Genomic DNA, 20464 nt, shown 5'->3' with positions numbered 1-20464 from the left:
GTGAGTGACGCACGTAAGGGGCGGAACAGAGGCAAACCGGACCCAGGAACGGGTTACATTCTGAGGCGCATGCGTGCTGCGCCAGCCGGAGGATACCTGGAAGATTTCAGCTGGTCTCGGGGAAAGTTTTGCTATGGCTGCTGCAAACGCGCTCTTAGGCGTAGCTCTGCGAGAAGCCACCCAGCGAAAATTGCAGAGGTTTTCAGAACTGAGAGGTAGCAAAGGGGGAACCCCAGCTTTCCCCGGCAGTGGACAGGGAGGGAACTTTACGCGCCGGGAAATTTGCTGGACTATCACTTCCGGTCTGCTCACCTTCGGCTTTATAGCTAATAACTCCGCTTGATTTTTTTATTCTTCTGTCACTGCCCTTTCTTTGCGTCATGTTGTTACTTTATTATTTTTTTTTTACTTTATTCTTAGTAACATGTATATATCAAAACAAAGGAGGAGAAAGAAAATTATTCTGACTAGTGAGGCTATCAATCCAAGTTACACATTTGGTTAGCCTATTAACAAACGTTACTTTAGATAAATCTAAACTGTCTAAAGCTCAGTATTTGACCATTACAAATATTATTTTAGCCTTCTCCAATCCCCTTGCCTACTTCACCAATCTGTTGCATGCTATGAATGCGTACTGAGTAAAAAACAAGACATGGAAAAATTATGGGTCAAAATTTAAAAGGGGAAATTTGTATCAAATAAAATTTTTTAAAGACTGTGCTATTTGTCATTCCTTATACAACTATCTAATAAAATTAGTCATTTTTGGTGAAGTTTCTGCATTAAAAATATAAATAATAAGATGTTTAGGATTAATAGATTCTGGCTGACAAAAACTGTTAACTAATTAAAATCTTTATTCATCTTTTTTACCAACAAAGAGCGTCAGTTTAGTCTGTTTTTAAATGAGTACATCAGGGACTTGGGAACTTTTCTGTTATGCAGAATTTTAGGTCATACTTCAAAGCCTTTGTAAACTTGCATGGCTCATCTTCAGGTAATAAAAAATAAAGTACCTGAATTTATAAACAATAACATTATAGGAATAGATCCTTGGGTTGAATCTTACTCAGCCAACAAACACTAAGTGGTCCTAATATGTGAAAATTGCTTTTCACAGCTGGAGATTCATTTATTCATTTTTTTTTAAGTTTTATTTAGTTGGGGAAGAGAGCACGAGCAGGGGAGGGGCAGAAAGGGAGAGAGAATCCCAAGCAGGCCCCGCATTGACAGTATACAGCCTGACTGGGGGTCATCCCGTGAACCTTGAGATCATGACCTGAGCCGAGATAAAGAATCCGAGGCATAGCTTACTGAGCCATCTAAGCACCCCCGTTTATTCTTTTTGTCTCCTCTTCTTATTTAGGAATTGAGGTAATTTTTAGCAAGGCAAGAATACTTCTCTTAATCAAGAAACATAGCAACTTTCAGAATATTTAAATAAATGGACTGTAGACCATGAAAGGAGCAAGTAATCTAAAAGAGGGGAAAATGCAAAATATGTGAACAATCTTCAGTAGAAATAGTTTGAATCAAACTACCTAGCCACTAATTATTCTGTAATTCTGAAAAGAAGTTAAGTGTATGAAGATAATTTTTCATTTTTGTTTCTAATAGGCAAATTTGTAATAGCTAGAGATTTCTGATACTCATTTCCTTGCTTTTTAACACAGGCAAACCTGTGGCAGCTGGAGAATTCTGGGACATTGTTGCAATAACAGCAGCTGATGAAAAACAGGAACTTGCTTATAAGCAACAGCTCTCAGAAAAGCTGAAAAAAAAGGAGTTACCCCTTGGAGTCCAATATCATGTTTTTGTTGACCCTGCTGGAGCCAAAATAGGTATGCTATATATAATCAGATTTATATCATAGGTTCTGAACAGAATGATTGCTGAAGAAAAGCTTTCCTATGGCTCACAGTTGATGAGCCCTATATCTTTCTACCCATAGCCTTTCCAGGCTTTAAAAATTTAATGTAAATTTACTATTTTTTAAGAAAAAGGCATAGTAACTGCACATTGTGACTTACCATGAAAAACTTGCAGAATGTTATTAAGAAAAGAATATTATTTGTTTTAATAAAATTTACTTGGTAATGTTAAATATTCTTTTGGACTTTATCAGTAGGGTTCTTAAGGTCCCTCCTAACTCCATAGTTTGTTCAGAGATTTACATGAAGGTTGCAAATCAGCACTATATACACACACATATATATACACACATATATGTGTGTATATACACATAAGGCATAGCTTACATTTTATATATAAAATGTAATGGCCTAATATCATAGATACTACTTTCAAAACCCAGTTTAAGTCAGCTGTGCCTTTTGACCTTCATTGCAAGAAAATATGTGCTATTTTTCTGGAGGCTATTTTCCATGTGATACTTAAAACTAAAGCCCCTGATACCATATGGGATATTTATATCTGATACCAGCATTGTTCTAATTAACCAGTGTTTTAATCCTCACAATGGTGCGGTCAGTACTTTAATAATTCCCATTTTATAGACGGGAATCTGAGGCACAGAATGTTAAATAACCTGCACAAGGTAACTAGTAAGTGTAGTTATGTTTAAGATGTATTTTAGGACACCAGGTCCTAAGAAAATTTTTTTTGAGTTTGTTTGTTTGTTTGTTTATTTATTTATTTATTTATTTAGAGACCATGAGCAGGGGAGGGGCAGAGAGAGAGAGGGACAGAATCCCAAGCAGGATCCCTGATACCAGGGCAGCCCCTGGGGTGGGGCTCAAACTCAGGACCCTTGAGATCATGTCCTGAGCCATTATGACCTGAGCCAAGGTCAAGAGTCTGACACTTAATCGACTGAACCACCCAGGTGCTCCTCTAAGAAACTTCTTAGAAAGGACATCTAACTCAAATCTTTGGTTATGTCATGTGGAGGGGGAATTATTTTAATGGGTTTTTCAGTTTGTGACTCCAAATGAATGTGTATACTTAGAGTATTCCACTGTTGCAGATTACCTAATTTATCATTTTTTCTTTGTTTTAATTACTGTTTTCAAGAGAAGATTATAATCTCATCATTTATTACCAAGTGCTGATCTCTGGGTTTCATTTCCAATTGTTTATTTATTTAAATGCTGTAAAATGTGTATTTAACTTGATTCTTTTGCCTCTACCTTTGCTCTCTGCCTACTTAATTATAGCTAAAGGCCATATCCTCAAAGTTATAACACCAAACCTTACCATAATAACAAATTTTCAGTAGGTTTCTAAGAAGTAAGTTGTGGTTTTACTTTCATTTTTAAGGAAATGGAGGATCCACACTTTGTGCCCTTCGATGTTTGGAAAAGTTATATGGAGATAAATGGAATTCTTTTACCATCCTATTAATTCATTCTGGTAAAGTTACACATTTTCTTTTTTCCAATTTACATTTTACCTTTGATATCTTAGGGACTTTTTTCTACCTTGCAAATACTTTCCTTTTTTTAAATTTTTGTCTTTGAAGTTACTCTTCTTTGAAAATAAATATTTCATGTTTTTCTTGATTATTTTAAAGTTATAAGCAGCATAATGTTTTTTGACAAATTTATCTTTTGGAATGTATATAGAAAATTATTTACCGAAGATAGAACTCATCAAAATATGAACATTTCTCAGTAATGCTTTAAAAGGAATTGTTGTAGGGGAGAGGCTGGTTTAGCACTGTGATTTCCAGACTTTACCAAAACCTTCTATCATGCATTTTTATGTGATTATTGGTGGCAAAAGTCTTTAATGCTTAAAAGAATTTAAAAATAAAAGAAAAAGTGGTGACAAAACATGGAGATGACAAAAAAGTATGTAAGAGGAAGAGTCACACACAAAAGAAAACATTATAAAACAGAAAAATAGGAAATAAATAATCTCAGAATAAAGATTGTTTTTTTTTTTTAGTTCAGTAAATGTAGTTGTATGAAAATCTTGGTTACATGAAAACCTCCACTCTTCTCTACTGGGGGCTGATGAAAACTTTATTATGGACTGGCACCAGTCCAGGAACAGATATTTTAGAACTACTCATCTATATGACTTCCAAGGCATTTTTCATTTCTTATAGTTTATATATAGAACGATTCTTTGTAAAGATAATACCAAGTGAAGCATCCAAGTTGTGATTTTAAGACTAACTCTAAAAAAGTAGAAAAATTCAAATATATAGCTTTATTCTGGAACCAATATGATTACCAATTAATAAAAATTAAGTTAGACACTCAAAATACATAGAGTCAATTCTTACAATTCTAAACTTAAGTTTTGGCTAGTCTTTGGAAAAGGAAAAAAGTGGAAAGCATTAACTCTCATTTGCTGAACAACATACTCTGTTGCCAAGTGCTCTACATAAAAGAAGATAAAGCAAGTATTACTCTTCATTTGCTGATTTGGAGTAAACCCAACGATAAGCAATTAAAAAGTGGTGAACCAGAGTTTGAACCTATTTTTGTCTACTCTACTATGTAATGTTGCCTCTCATTATAATTAGTTACATAAAAATGATGTAAGCTATTTAATGTACTTAAGAGAACATGCTTTTCAAGGAATTAAGAAGTCATAAGACTCATTTTAGAGGGAAAAAGCCTGTTCAAATGAAAAACAAATATACATTTTAAAATGCTTTTAAGTAAACGCACCTTTATTTCCTTTGAGTGGATGTAATAATTTGAGGAAAGACACAGCATCTGGTAATTACAGTTTAATAATTATATTTTGGATTGGTATATTAGTTTTTTTGTGACTTTTTTCCCCTCTATGAAGTGCGTACCAAATGTGGGAGTTTAAATGTCATGAAATTTACTGTTTGAAATGTAGATATAAGACCATGTTTTAGCCCATGGTCCTGTTTACTAGTTGTGCAGTTGATTCAAAACAATTCGCAGCCTCTGAAGTATAATAGAATTCTTTCTTAATCTAAAATTGCATTATATCAAATCACTTGAGGAGAATTGTTCTTTGAATTTGTAACCTGGAATTTACTATTCTTTTCTGAGTTACAGTAATGCATTATATACATTAAATATCTTTAGAGATATTTTGAGTTGTCACTGATGCCCCTGGGTTTTTAAAATCTTACAGTCTTGTAAACATTTTAAAACAGTTATTTTGTTTAATTTTATATAGGTGGTTACAGCCAACGCCTTCCAAATGCAAGTGCTCTGGGCAAAATTTTCACTGCGTTACCTTTCGGTAACCCCATTTATCAGATGTTGGAATTAAAACTAGCCATGTACATTGATTTCCCCTCACATATGAAACCTGGGATTCTGGTTACTTGTGCAGATGATATTGAACTTTATAGTGTTGGAGAATGTGAGTTTATTAGATTTGACAAACCTGGCTTTACGGCTTTAGCTCATCCTTCTAGTTTGACTGTTGGTACCACACATGGAGTATTTGTCTTAGAACCTTTTAATTATTTAGCATATAAAGACCTTGAATACAGGTGTTGCCATCGTTTCCTTCATAAGCCCAGCATAGAACAGATGCATCACTTTAATGCTGTGTGTAGAGCTGGAAATTTTTCTCACCAGGACATGGCTGGGGGTGACACTACCCCTCTTAAATTAGAGTCTGAGTATGTCTACACGGACAGCCTATTTTACATGGATCGTAAAACAGCAAAAAAATTACTTGCTTTTTATGAAAAAATAGGCACATTGAACTGTGAAATTGATGCCTATGGAGACTTTCTGCAGGCTTTGGGACCTGGAGCAACTGTGGAGTACACCAGAAACACATCAAATGTCACTAAAGAAGAGGCAGAGTTGACAGACATCAGGCAGAGAATATTTCATCTTCTGAAAGGAACCTCATTAAATGTTGTGGTTCTTAATAAATCCAAATTCTATCACATTGGAACAACTGAAGAATACTTGTTTCATTTTACTTCAGAAAGCAGTTTGAAGTCAGAACTTGGCTTGCAGTCCATAGCTTTTAGCATCTTTTCTACAACACCAAAATGCTCTGGTAACACATCCTGTATCATTCAAAGTATACTGGATTCAGGATGTTCTGTGGCAACTGGCTCAGTTGTGGAGTATTCTAGATTGGGGCCTAATGTTTCAGTTGGGGAAAACTGCATTGTTAGTGGTTGTTCTGTCATAACAGAAGCTGTCCTGCCTGCAGATTCTTTTGTGTGTTCCTTAAGCTTGAAGATGAATGGATACTTGAAGTATTCAACTATGGCTTTTGGAGTGCAAGACAACTTAAAAAGGAATGTTAAAACATTGTCAGATATAAAGTTACTTCAATTCTTTGGAGTCTGTTTCCTGTCATGCCTAAATATTTGGAATCTGAAAGTTACAGAGGAACTGTTCTCTGGAAACAAGACATGTTTAAGTTTGTGGAATGCTCGTATTTTCCCAGCTTGTTCCTCTTTGAGTGATTCAGTTACAACATCCCTAAAAATGTTAAATGCTGTACGGAACAAATCACCATTCAGCTTGAATAAGTATAAACTGTTGTCCATTGAAGAAATGCTTATCTACAAAGACGTAGAAGACATGATAACTTATAGGGAGCAAATTTTTCTAGAAATTACTTTAAATAGAAAACAGTTCGATTTAGAGGCATCTTAAATATTATATATACCTTACCTTTCTTGATAGAGCAAGATTGCAAATAGAAGAGTTTTCTGTAGGCTTTTGTTTGTTTTACTGAAGTGAATTAATGAAAATTACATTAACGTAATCGCTATAGCATAATATTAATAACAAAATCAAACATTTTTGATGAAAGAATATTTCAAGGCTGTAAGTTCAGAAAAGGGTTTTTTTGATATTACTATTTTAATTTTCTTTTAATAAAAACGGGTTTGTGGAGCATTGTTGTGTTCATATAGCACACAAGAAGTTTTAAATGATTTTCTAAACATACCTTTCTCCATCTTCTTTTTGGGCTTTGGTTTCAGTACAGGTCTACGTGTTAATTGGCATAGTATTAGTATAGTAGTATACTATGGTATATACTAGTAGTACAGTAGTAGAACATAGTAGTCCTGATGAACTGATAAAAATGGTATACATACAGTCTTCAAAGAACACTGTAGGAATTGAAATACTTTTTTGGAAACAAATGCATAGCTTACAAATTCAGATGAAAACAATGCTTCCAATATTGTGATTATTTAATTAATAAGTAATTAGATAGAGATAGCTCTGGAATTGATGATAAAAATCTATCTCATTTATTGCTCTTGCCAAAGTGAAACTAAAAGTGTTTATGTGGTATTTTACCTTATAAACTTGGACATATGTTTCTATATCTTAAAATTTTCCTAAATTTCCATCCATACAAAAGCATACACATACACAAAACTCAAATATCTGTATGTGGAAAACGGTAGGAATAACTGGGATTCATTGATAATCATAAAAGTTTATTTGGGGCATTATTTGCAATCTCTTTTTAACCCCTTTAATAGAACTATTAAGTTACCAGATGGGCTGATTTTGCTTTCTTTTTCTTACTTTTTGCCCTTGTACTGGTGATGATACTGAGAAGCAATAATTGACCGAAAGGTAAGCAGCAGGAAGGAGGCAGAAAAATTAAAAAATGAGAAAACTTACTGATGATACACAGCTTCAAGAAAATAAAAATAGACTGGAATCTCAACTTATGTGCTGCTATTTTGCTATAAGCATGCACGTGAAATGTCTTTATGTCAAAGTCTGATAAAAATTAGAGAAATGATTTGTCAATTTTGTGTTTTAACATGAATAAACTGAAATCTGAACTAGTCTGTGCTTCTTTTGTTTATATATTAATATGTCAATATGAAAATAACTGGTAAACCACAAGTGGCTTGCCTGCCACCCTTATTAGGCTATTTATGTGTTTCATTTTGGTTTGGGGTTTTGTTTTATTTTCTTTTAAGGTTCTTCCCAAGGAGGAAATACAGATACATGATAGCTACTCTTTAGCATTTACTGATTTACTTGCAGAGTTTTCAGAGGATGTTGTATGTCTGTTATTGATTAAATGTTTAATACTGTATTTCACCTAATGTAAAGTGCCATCAGTTATTAAAAATTACTGTTATTTTATGTTCCACTAAAGAGAAAACACTACCAGGAAAAATGTGAATCAATGCTTCCTTTTTTCCTTGGAGTTTTTATATTTATTTATTGAAAATCCTTTTTAAATGCACTTAAATACAGATTTTTATTATTTAATCCTCTCACACATATAAAAGGAACAAAAAGTGACATATTGACATATAGTTAAGACTTTTCTAAAACTTTACATTCAGTTTCAAACTCTTCGGAAACACTTTTCAACCCAAAAGTTATTAATATCCATGTGCTTCTACCCAGTACCATGTTCTGTGCTATCAAAGGTATTGGTAAAGCCGTAAGCACAATGCTATCTGGATTGCCTCAAAACCGTCAACACCAGATACCTGTCCTGTAAGTTTTGATGCTGATTCTTTACTATTTGGCAAAATTTCAAAGTTGTATTTGTGCTGTAGTGTAATCATTTGTCTCTCTAGAAGGTAGGTGGCTTCTATTCAAAGTCAGTGGGAGGTTTCTGACAAATTGGTGGTCACTATTTTAATCATAATTCTGCATAGTGTATGGATTCTAGTTGCTTTGAAATGTTATCTGTTGGAAAGAATTTGATATTGTCTCTTGCCTTGAGATGCATTGTTTGGGGTATAGTATCACACATGTTTCCTGAACAGGTACCCTGACTCAACCAAAGTGATAGTCCCATGCATATATAAGTAAAAAATTGAACATTTCCTCTTGATATCATTTTTATTTCATAAGTAACAGGATTTAAATTTCATATATTTCCAAGATTTGTGAAGGATGGTTGTTATTTGTAACTAAATAGAATCCATAAACTTGTTGATTACTTAATATGAACAATGACCAAGGAAGGCATGGGGAAAAGAAATCCAACATTTGGTATTAATCTTCTACCTCAGCCATTTATTCTAGAAACTAAGCAAAACAATACTAAAGTGTGCATCAGTATGTGCTGAGTTGAAGTAAAGCTTCAAATATCCAAGTGATGCTGAAAATCACAAAAAAAATGATAGTATTAATCCAGAATTAATTCCTATAATCTGTGATGATCTATTCATGTTTTGAAGCTAAGCAACTTCCGTATTTATATTAATATTACCAAATTCAGCATAGAGCCAAAATCAGAATGTATGCAAAATGTATGTATGACTGTCACAGACAGCCAGAAACCAGTTTGCTACACAAAATCAGGGATGCCATTTATATACACTGTGATGTCCTTTGGACTTGAGTAGCTTAGAAGCCCATAGTTTAGGCATTTTGATGTAGTCAAGCAGAATTAAGATGGAAAGAAAATGTTTTTAATTTTCTCAGAATTGTCTAAAGGATTTCAGATGCCTTCTTTTTTGTTTACCTAAGTGAAACAAGTTTTCACCTATATCAAGAACTAAATTATTCTTAGTAAAGAATCAAGACCTTTGTAAATTTACTTGAAACATACCTTGTTTAAAAATTTACTTAGTACAAGAGAAAAAACTGAAGTAACTTAGCTTCTAGTTTACTTTAAGTCTTTTGAGCATCTAAAATTTTGTTTAGACAATGACAATTTTTTTTTCTTTTTTTTTTTTTAACGTTTTATTTATTTTTGAGACAGGGAGAGACAGAGCATGAACAGGGGAGGGTCAGAGAGAGGGAGACACAGAATCTGAAACAGGCTCCAGGCTCTGAACTGTCAGCACAGAGCCCGACATGGGGCTCGAACTCACGGACCGCGAGATCATGACCTGAGCCGAAGTCGGCCGCTTAACCAACTGAGCCACCCGGGCGCCCCTAGACAATGACAATTTCTATTGAGGTTGAAGAACACAACTTTTGTGTTGAACTCTATATAACTTACTAGTGTTCATACTCTTAATTGTTTATATTTACAGACATTTCTGACTTTTTTTTTTAAATGAGGGGCAAAATATCAGTCTCATCAGAGAAAGAAACAGTCCTTGTTTCCTTAGCAGAGCTGTCTACATGAACTACAACAAACAAAACTTGGCACATCATTCAACTTACCAGTTCGGCTGTAGTCTAGTAGATCACAATTTGGGGTCAAGTTAAAGATGTAAATAGAAGATCTGAAAAACAGTATGGAGATTCCTCAAAAATGTAAATTTAGAACTACCCTACAATTCAGCAATTGCATACTAGTTATTTACCAAAGAAAATAAAAATGCTAACACAAAGGGATACATGCACCCCAATGTTTATAGCAGCATTATCTACAATAGCCAAACTATGGAAACAGCCCAAGTGTCCATCACCTGATGTGTGTGTGTGTGTGTGTGTGTGTGTGTGTGTGTAGTGGAATATTACTCAACCATAGAAAAGAATGAAATCTTGCCATTTGCAACAACATGGATAGAGCCAGAGAGTGTTATGCCAAGCGAAATAAGTCAGAGAAAGACAAAACACCATATGCTTTCATTCATGTGTGGAATTTAAGAAACAAAACAAACAGGCATAGGGGAAAAAGGAGGGAGAGGCAAACCAAGAAAAAGACTCTTAACTATAGAAAACAAGCTGATGGTTATCAGAGGGGAGGTAGGCAGAGGGAGGGACTAAGTACATGATGGGCCTTAAGGAGCGCACTTCTTGGGATGAGCACTGGTTGTTGTATGGAAGTTTCGAAACCCTAAATTGTACACCTGAAACTAATATTACACTGTATATTAACTAACTGGAATTTAAATAAAATAGGCAGAGGGTTTGAACAGACACTTCTTTTCTTGCCCTGAAGCTTCAGCCTCTGGGGCAGGCTTCAGGTTTGGCACACATCTAGTGGCCTACCAAACTATGCTCTCAAGGAACATAGACAATGGATCCCATCTTAGCACTCCCTGCCTGCCGTGCTTCAAGTCACCAGTATCTCCCACAAAAGAGCTTATACACTTGTGTGGACCCCTAGTTTTGCAACTCCTGCCCAAAGGACACCTCCAGATTGCCTGGGTCTGGTGACTCGTGGGGCTAATGCTTTCCAGTCCCACAAGAGTATACTATTAAAAGCTGCAGCCTGAGGGTCTGGCCCCTAGTCAGCCTGAATCTAAGCACTGAGATTCTCCCCTATGGGACACTGAGAGGTGTGGCACATCCTCAACTGCTAGGACTTATTAAAAATATAATAGGTTACATAGACAAGCACAAAGGGGTGAGAGAAAACCAAGAGCTGGGGCAGAGTTGAACAATATGCTTCACCTCCTACATTAGGACACTTTTTTAAGACTGAGGTGTTTGTTTTATCTCCCGCATATAAACCAACACAGAGAGTCAAGCAAAATGAAGAAACAGAAATGTGTTCCAAATAAAAGAATGATACTAAACCCCAGAGGGGAAAATGATGAAACAGAGATGAGTAATTTACCTGATGAAGAATTCAAAATAATGGTTAGAAAGATAGATAGATTGCTCACTGAACTGGAGGGTAAAATGGGTGAACACATTCAACAAAGAGATGAAAAGTATAAGAAAGTACCAAACAGAAGTCACAGAGCTGAGGAATAAAATATCTGAACTGAAAAATGCAATAAAGAGGTTCAACAGCAGACTAGATGAAGCAGAAAAAAAGGATCAGTTAACTGATAAACAGTGCAATGGAGCAACAATCAGAGCAATAACAGCAAAAAGAAGGGAAAAAATGAAGAAAAATTAAGGGACTAAAAGGACAACACCAAATGAACTAATATTCAATTTATAGGTCTCCCAGAAGGAGAGGAGAAGGGGAAAGGAGGCAGAAATCTTATCTGAAGAAATAATGGCTGAATATTTTCCTAACCTAGAGAAGGAAACAGACATCCAGATCCAGGAAGCCTAGAGTGTTCCAAATAAGATGAACCAAAAGAGACCCACACCAAGACATATTATAATTAAAATGTCAAAAGTTAAAGACAAGGAGAGAATTGAAAAGCAGCAAGAGAAAAATAATTTGCTACATACAAGGGAAACTCCATAAGACCTTAAGCAGATTTTTCAGCAGAAACTTTATAGGTCAGAAGGCAGTGGCACAATATAGTTGAAGTGCGAAAAGAAAAAATAAATCCAACCAAGAATACTCTGCCCAGAAGTTATCATTCAGAATTGAAGGAGAGCTAAAGAGGTTTCTAGGCAAGCAAAAACTAAAGGTGTTCATCACCAGTAAACTGGCCTTACAAGATATGGTAAAGGGACTTCATTAAGCTGGAAAATGTACTAATTAGTAACAACACATGTGAAAGAATAAATTTCGCTGGGAAGGTAAATATATAGTAAAAATAGTGAATTAATCACTTTTAAAGCTAGTTTGAAGCTTAAATGACAAAAAGTAGTAAAATAACTATGTGATACATCACATTAACAAAATGAAGGATAAAAATTACATAATCATCTTAGGAGATGCTGAAAAAGCTTTTGACAAAATTCAGCATCCCTCTATCATATTTTACGATAGTGATTTAGGTACTAAGGGAATATACCTCAGCATAATAAAGACCATTTGTTTTTGTTTGGTTGGTTTTTTTTTTTAATGTTTATTTATTTTTGAGAGACAGAGCATGAGCAGGGAAGGGGCAGCGAGAGTGGGAGACACAGAATCTGAAGCAGGCTCCAGGTTCTGAGCTGTCAGCACAGAGCCCAACGCGGGGCTCAAACTCACAAACTGCAAAATCATGACCTGAACCGAAGTTGGATGCTTAACCCACTGAGCCACCCAAACGCCCCTAAGACCATTTGTGAACAGAGCTAACATCCTACTCAGTAGTGAGCAACTGAAAGCTTTTCCTCTAAGATCAGGAATAGGACAAGGATGTCCACTCTTGTCATTTTTACTTAACATATATTGGAAGTCCTAGCCAGAGCAATTCAGGAAGAAAAAGAAATAAAATGTATATAAGTTAGAATGCAAGTAAAACTGTCACTATTTGTAGAGGACACAATACTATGTATAGAAAAATCCCAAAAACTATAGCAAAAAAAAAAAAAAAAAAGATTAGAACTAATAAATGAAATCAGTAAAATTACAGTATACAAAATTAATATATAAAAAATATGTTGTGTTTCTATACATTGATATCAAACTATCAGGGAAATTAAGAAAATAATCCCATTTACAACTGCATCAAAAAGAATAAAATACCTAGGAATGAGTTAATGAATTTAACCAAGGAGGTGAAAGACTTTTATATTGAATACTATAAGATATTGGTGAACAAAATTGAAGAAGTCATAATGGAAAGTTGTCCCATGATTATGGATTCTAAGAATTGACGTTGTTAAATGCCCATACTACCCAAAGCAATCTACATATTCAGTGCAATCCCTATCAAAACTCCAATGGCAGTTTTTACAGAAATATGACAATCTTAAAATGTGTATGGAACTGCAGAGAACCTCTAATTACTAAAGCATTCTGGAGAAAGAAGAAGAAAGTTGGAGGCATCATGCCTTCTGATTTCAAACTATATTACAAAGCTGTAGTAATCAAGGCATTATGGTATTGGCATAAGAGCAAACACATAGATCAATGGAACAGAATGTAGTCCAGAAATATACCCATGCATATATGGTAAATTAAGTTATGATAAAGGAGCCAAGAACATACAATGGGGAAAGAACAGTCTCTTCAATAAATAGCGTAGGGAAAACTGGACTACTGTCTCAAACCACACACTAAAATTAACTCAAAATGAATTTAAAAATTGAATGTAAGACCTAAAATCATAAAAATCCTAGAAGAAAGCATAGGCAAGTAAACTTCTCGAAATAGGTCTTGGTGATAATTTTTCAAATCTGACCCCTAAAGCAAAAGCAACAGAATAAAAAAAAAAAAAAAATAAGTGAGACTGTATCAATATATAAAACCTCTGCATAACAAAGGAAACTGGCAACAAAATGAAAAGGTAACCTACTAAATAGGAGAGAATACTTGCAGATTATATATCTGATAAGGTGCTTACATCCAAAATATATAGTTTCCCTTCAGGTGTTTGAGGATTTTTTTAAGTAATCTCTGCACCCAGTGTGGGCCGTGAATTCACAATCCTGAGATCAAGAGTTGCAAGATGTACCAACTGAGCCAGCCAGGCACCCTATCCAAAATATATAAAGAACTCAGAAAATCTCAGAAAAACAATTCAATTTAAAGATGAGCAGAGGATCCAAATAGATATTTTCCCAAAGACATGCTTATGACCAACAGATTTTTGAAAAGATGCTCAACATCATTAATTATAAATAAAATGCAAATCAAAACCATAATACAGTATCCCTTCACTCCTGTTAGAATGTCTGTTATCAAAAAGACAAAAACAAGTGTTGACAAGGATGTAGAGAAAAAGGAATGAGGGACGCCTGGGTGGCTCAGTTGATTGAGCGTCTGACTTCAGCTCAGGGCATGATTTCATGCCTGCCGGGTTCAAGCCCCACGTCGGGCTCTGTACTGACAGCTCAGAGCCTGGAACCTGATTTGGATTCTGTGTCTCCCTGCTCCTCCCCTGGTCTCGCTCTCTTTCTCTCCCTCTCAAAAATAAATAAACATTAACTTAAAAAAAAAAAAAAGAAAAAGGAATGATTGTGCACTGTTGGTGGTAATGTGAATTGTTGCAACCACTATGGAAAACAGTATGAAGTTTCCTCAAAAAGTTAAGACCTATAATATGATCCAGCAATTCTACCCCTGGGTATTTATCTAAAGAAAATGAAAACACTAACTCAAAAAGATATATGGACCCTCATGTTTATTGCAGCATTATTTATTATAACCAAGATATGGAAACAATCTATCCATCGAGGGGTGAATGGATAAAGAAGTTGTGATACACACACACACACACACACACACTCACACAAACATACACACCATGGGATATTACTCAACTGGAAAAAGAAAAAAAAAAGAAATCTTGCCTTTTGTGCCAACATGGATAGAACTTGAGAGCATAATGCTAAGTGACATAGTGAGAGAAAGACAAAAACTGTGATCTCACCTATAGGTGGACAAAAACACCTCATAAATACAGAGAACAGGAACAAATTGGTGGTTGCCAGAGGTGGGGGGTAGGTGTGGGCCAAATGGATGAAGGGAGTCAAAAAGTACAAACTTCCATTTATAAAATAATGTCATGGGAATGGAATGAAAAGCAGGGCAACTCTAATTAGCAGTACTGTATTGCATATTAGAAAGCTGATAGGAGAGTAGATCTTAAAAGTTCTGTCACACAAACAAAAATTTTGTAACTATGTATGGTAACAGATGTTAACTAGACTTATCATGGTGATATTTTGCAATATATACAAATATAAAATTATCATGTAGTGTACCTGAAACTAATGTAATGTATGTCAGTTATATACCTCAAAACAAACAAAAAAAATGCACTAAAAATTGTAGTAAAAGGTTAATAAAAGCTTCGAGTTCCCTACCACAGTGATATTTTCAAGAACAGGAGGTGAAGGGGAAAAATGCGTGTAAATTAGTCTTTATTATCATCCACCTGTAAAGCAGCTTGATTATTTATTTGTGTCTGAAGATGTTCATCCCAAAGGCATTATTGTCCATACAAGTAAATGATTGAAGCTAACAGACTTAATGTTTCCTTCTGGGCTGGTTGGACAAATAGTCTATCTTTTGAAGCCTCTGGCTGCAGGAATCTAGTAGACTTCCAGTATAAAATTCAACCATTCAAACAGAGCAATTCATCTCTGATTGCTGCAGACTGGTGTAATCCATCTGCTACTGTCATTTCTCAGCTCTCCGTGCCTAAATTATATTCCTTCAATTGTGCTTAAATGCATTGCTAAAACAATCTAAATTCTAATGTCTGTATTTTGGGCACTGTTATATGGTGTGTTACTGATCTGCTTGTTGAATCTCCAGCCTCCTTAAAGGCTCTTAAAAGCTTTGCTGCAACCAACATTTTGTGGTAATATGAATGATTTTTTAAATCTTTATTTTCACTAGTATCCACTCTTTTCTCTCTGCAGAACATTCAGATGGTTCAAGTTAGTTTTCATTTACCACTTCATTGTAGGAGAGTATCACATTGCCCAGAAAAGAATTAAAGCATTTACATCTTGCGGCAAAAATCTTTTAAAACACAACTCTGTAAATCAAGTAAGTATTCATTTCATTTGCAGGTTGAGAAATGCTGTACTACTCAATGAAGTTTTACATGATTGGTTTCTTTTCTATTATTTTTAGCCTTGGGGTTTGAGAAAGTAAATTATATCCCCCAATATCCTGTTCTTCAGAGAAGTTTCAAACACTTTTATTAAAATCTAGAACTGGACAACTTTTACTACACAAAGAAATACTTATGATATAACAAGTGGTCCAAGTGCAGATTTTTAAATATACAGGCAGGCACATTGACAAGGTCATAAATTATGTTATAAAATTCACTGCTTATATATCACTGGGATCAATTTTTAATGAAATTTAATAAGAAAGATCATCACTCATTATAACTGGTTAAAGTTAATAGAGTTTCTAATTAAATATTATTATCCAGTCAAATCAAAAGCTGTCTATGGAAGCTAGCCTATGAGAAGGAGGAGGAAAATATAGTTTTAGAGAAATTCCTTTTTACTTGTTACAACAGCTGATATTTAAATACAAAAGAAACATTTACCATGAGTTCAGTTTAAAGGGAACAATTTGCAAAATTATCCATGTTTCCTGTATCTGCAATCTAGTTCTCCCATACTTCTAGACTACAAACATGCTATAATTCCCCAAAACATAAAAATAAAAAAATAAGCAACAACAAAAACAAACTTCTTTTAGCCATATCATTTTATCAGGATACAGTCTATTTTATATGTTTCATTTACAAGAGTTTTCTTAAGTTTATTTATTTACTAAATGACGCATCCCTCATTTACAAGAGTTGTAAAGTTGTCTCTACTAGCCATGGTAATATATCAATACTGGGTTCCAGATTTGTATACATACCTGCCTGCTTCATCTCTCTTCCTCACTGAAAACAATCCAATAGACATCCCTGTTTAGAGGGTTCTTGTCTTCCTCTATCGGTCCTGATGGACTTTTCCATCAGGTAAAGATGGAATGCTGTTTCCATCAGGTAAAGATGACTAAATGTTCTGGTCATCTGTCAAATTACTTATGGCAAAAACCTAAAAGTCATCTATGACTCCTCACATACTTTTCTTCATCCTTTCCATCCAATTCTCCATAGGGTGCAATCTACACATTAAAAACAACATAACCAAAATCCAGTCACTCAACCCTTATGCAAACTGGCATCTATTGTTACCTAGGCTAGTACACTTTAACACCTTCTTATGTGCAATAATCAGAAACTATCATCTGATTTTTATAATTATACATTAAGGTGAAGCTGCAGAGAGACTGCAAAAGATTGGCATTAATGGGCACCTGGTCAGTTAAGCGTCTGGTTTTTTTTTAAGTTTATTTAAATTTTTTTTAATGTTTTATTTACTTTTAATAGAGAGACAGACAGACAGACATAGACAAAGAATCCCAAGCAGGCTCTGCGTTGTCAGCACAGAGCCCATCACAGGGCTCAAACTCACAAACCATGAGATCATGACCTAAGACAAAATCAAGAGTTGGTTGCTTAACTGAATGAGCCACCTAGGGGCCCTTAAGTGTCCAACTCTTGATTTCGGCTCATGTCATGATCTCACAGTTGTGAGATCCAGCCTTGTATAGGGCTCCATGCTGGGCATGGAGCCTGATTAAGGTTATCTCTCCCTCTCCCTGTGCTCCTCCCTGTGCTCAGACATGTATATGTTCCTCGCCATGCCCCCTCTCTCTCTCTCTCTTAAAAAAAAAAAAAAAAAAAAAGATATCAGCTAGAATGTTATTTCCCCTTTAGATATAGAGAACATTAACTCAACCTCTCTTCTAAGCCCTGTGGATGTCTAAATTTTTCCCAAATATATGTTAATTCCTGGGGAGTATATAGTTTCACAATTACTTTTGGCTTTAAGCTTCCACTTATGGTGATTTAGTTCTGTTTGGGCTTTCATGTGATATTCTCACAATTTGATGAGTTACCTGCCTGTTTTTCACTATGTGAGTCTTTGTGAGTCTCAGACTTTTCATCTTTCCCATACCTATCACTTCACCCCACTCCAGAAAAAAAAAAAAAAAAAAGGCCTTCTCACACAAATTTCTCTGAATAATTGAAGCTATGGTAGTGAGAGGAAGATGGAAATATATTGGACCAATGAAAGCAGCAAATTGAATAATAACTATTTTTGTTCTTAGAAGTCTTTTGGCATCCTCATTACTGAAAATTTCTTTACTGCTCATTTTATTGAATCTAAAATTATTTCTGGCAACTATGCCTCCCTCATGTCCATCACTATGTGTATACACAAGTCGCTGTATTATTTCTGGGAACTTAAATCCTTATTCTAATAGGTTGCTCAGTTATGCTGTCTCCAGACCATATTTCAAACCCTAGGCTGATGTTTACATATTCAGACACAACAAGAAACTTAACAGAACCTGAGGACCTTTCATAACCAAGATCCACTTTCATTAGAACTTTATAGATATAAATATACATTTCCCCTGTTGTACAGATGCTTTCTTTAACTTAGAAATTTGGGCATAAAGTAAACTAATACAACCCAAAAGTTTCCCTGTTATTAGTAACTGGCCATATATTATTACTACAATGCTTTTCTAAGTAATAGCCTCTGCTCTGTATTATTAGATGATGATTCCTGTTGTTTGGCGAGGAGGCTAATTGTAAAAAACACTATGAATAGATTCTATGAAGAGAGTTTTTGTCTATAGAACTAAGATAGCTTACTCTTATCAACTGGGCTTGAAGCATGCTCCATAAGGCTCTGTAATCTTGTCTCTGTCCTTGCTGCCATATGCTCCTGACTCCAGTGAAACTACAACTTTTGAAATTGGTTTTGGGAATAAACCATATTATTCCTAAGGTTGCCTTCCCTCATCTGAACATCTATTTCGAGTTTTTTTAAAACGCTATCATTTAGCAAACCACATTGAAATGTGATGATTTCTCTGTAACTTGACTTTCTTATGAACAAGGATACTATTCCAGAAATTATCTCTTCTCTCTCTAGTTTCAACAGTTTTCCTTCTTTAATGGATCATTTTCATCAGTACACAAATACACTGCTATTTTTCTAATTAAAAATTTCTTTCTTGACTCTGCTTCCTTCAGCTATTCATTTCTTTGATCCCCATGCAATAAAAATTTTAGAATAAATTGTCTGCACTTCCATTCTCCAATGTCTTTTCTCCCAGTCTTCAACCCAGTTCAAACAGTCTTTACCCTCATACCCCCAATTCACTGAACTTATTCTTCTGAGGATTCCCAGTGCTCTCCATTTTGATAAATCCAGTATTCTTGTACTTCTCATATTCATTCTCCTTTAGCAACATGTGTCTCAATTGATTATTTCTTCTTTGAAATGCATTCTTCTTTAGCTTCAAGGAACCCCACACTACTTTTTTTTTCCTAGTCTATTTGTCACTTTCTTCAAATATCCTTAACCCACTCATTACCATCATTCTTACTGCCTATCACTGGAAAGTCACAAGTCTTTGTGTTTAGGTTTCTCTGTCCACATTATATCTCCTTTGGTATATCATCTATTCTCACATCATCTATGTGCCTACCAACTCTCAAATCTGTAATTCTAATTATCAAAGTATAATTCTCAAAAATGTTAAAAACACAGTTATATGTATTGTGAGCATACACCAGAATGTCATGTAATCTATTAATGATTAAATCAGCAGAATGATGAAGCTGATGTTATATTGTTCCAGATGTTACAAAGAAGAAAACATTGATACAGTGTTAGAAATAACTTTTTCTAATAATAGAGTGGGTTGCCTCCTAAGAAAATAAGATGCCTAATACCAGAAGTGTTTAAGCAAAGTGACTGGAAGTCCATCTATCAAGAGTTTTTCCAAGAAGCTTTTGTTTTAGGTAAGAGGTAGGATTAGATAATGATAGATGGTTAAGTTTCCTGGAAAGCAGGATCTGAGATGGAATTTAGAGCATATTAGTTAAGGACTGCCCTTGGGACTAATAATTGTACAAGGAAGGGACAAAGCAGGATTGAGCAGAAGGGAGTAGTCAAGCTGTGATATAGGCCCAGTGACAATCTTGACAGACTTATATCAGGAGGATTGTTGGTGCTGGAATGACACTTTAGTGCTATCCTAAGTTGGCCCTGAGTAGCCACAGTTTATACTGCACATCAGTCATTATTGGATATTCCTTGGAAAGGAATATCTTGGGCAAGATAGCTCTCTGTGGCTGAGGCCATCTGTGAATGTTGCTGACTGCTGAAAGCTCTCTACTGACTCCATTCCGAGTAGCTGAGGTAATAAGCCCTTTATTGGAAAGAAATTTAGGTGCCACATCATAGTGTTCACTACAATAAACTATGAAGTCCAACCCAGCACCAAGAGTCTCTTT

General features: G+C 35.0%; 1 protein-coding gene across 2 annotated transcripts; it reads left to right on the top strand.

Annotated features, from left to right (window-relative positions):
• The first annotated feature begins 51 nt into the window (after positions 1–51).
• FPGT (fucose-1-phosphate guanylyltransferase) lies at positions 52–9013 on the top strand. 2 transcript variants are annotated; one of them, XM_049617010.1, is made up of 4 exons: positions 52–215; positions 1677–1844; positions 3283–3375; positions 5134–9013. In XM_049617010.1, the coding sequence occupies exons 1-4, from the start codon at positions 134–136 to the stop codon at positions 6588–6590; spliced, it is 1800 nt and encodes a 599-aa protein (XP_049472967.1). In that variant the 5' UTR covers positions 52–133; the 3' UTR covers positions 6591–9013. The 2 variants fall into 2 exon arrangements, with proteins under 2 accessions (XP_049472967.1, XP_049472968.1); XM_049617011.1 differs by having other exon boundaries at positions 5951–6117.
• The last annotated feature ends 11451 nt before the right edge of the window (positions 9014–20464 follow it).

The sequence above is a fragment of the Panthera uncia genome (assembly GCF_023721935.1).
Source record: "Panthera uncia isolate 11264 chromosome C1 unlocalized genomic scaffold, Puncia_PCG_1.0 HiC_scaffold_4, whole genome shotgun sequence".
Classification (NCBI taxonomy): domain Eukaryota; kingdom Metazoa; phylum Chordata; class Mammalia; order Carnivora; family Felidae; genus Panthera; species Panthera uncia.
Note: the sequence above shows the minus strand (reverse complement) of the source record. Positions and strands in the feature narration are given on the sequence as shown.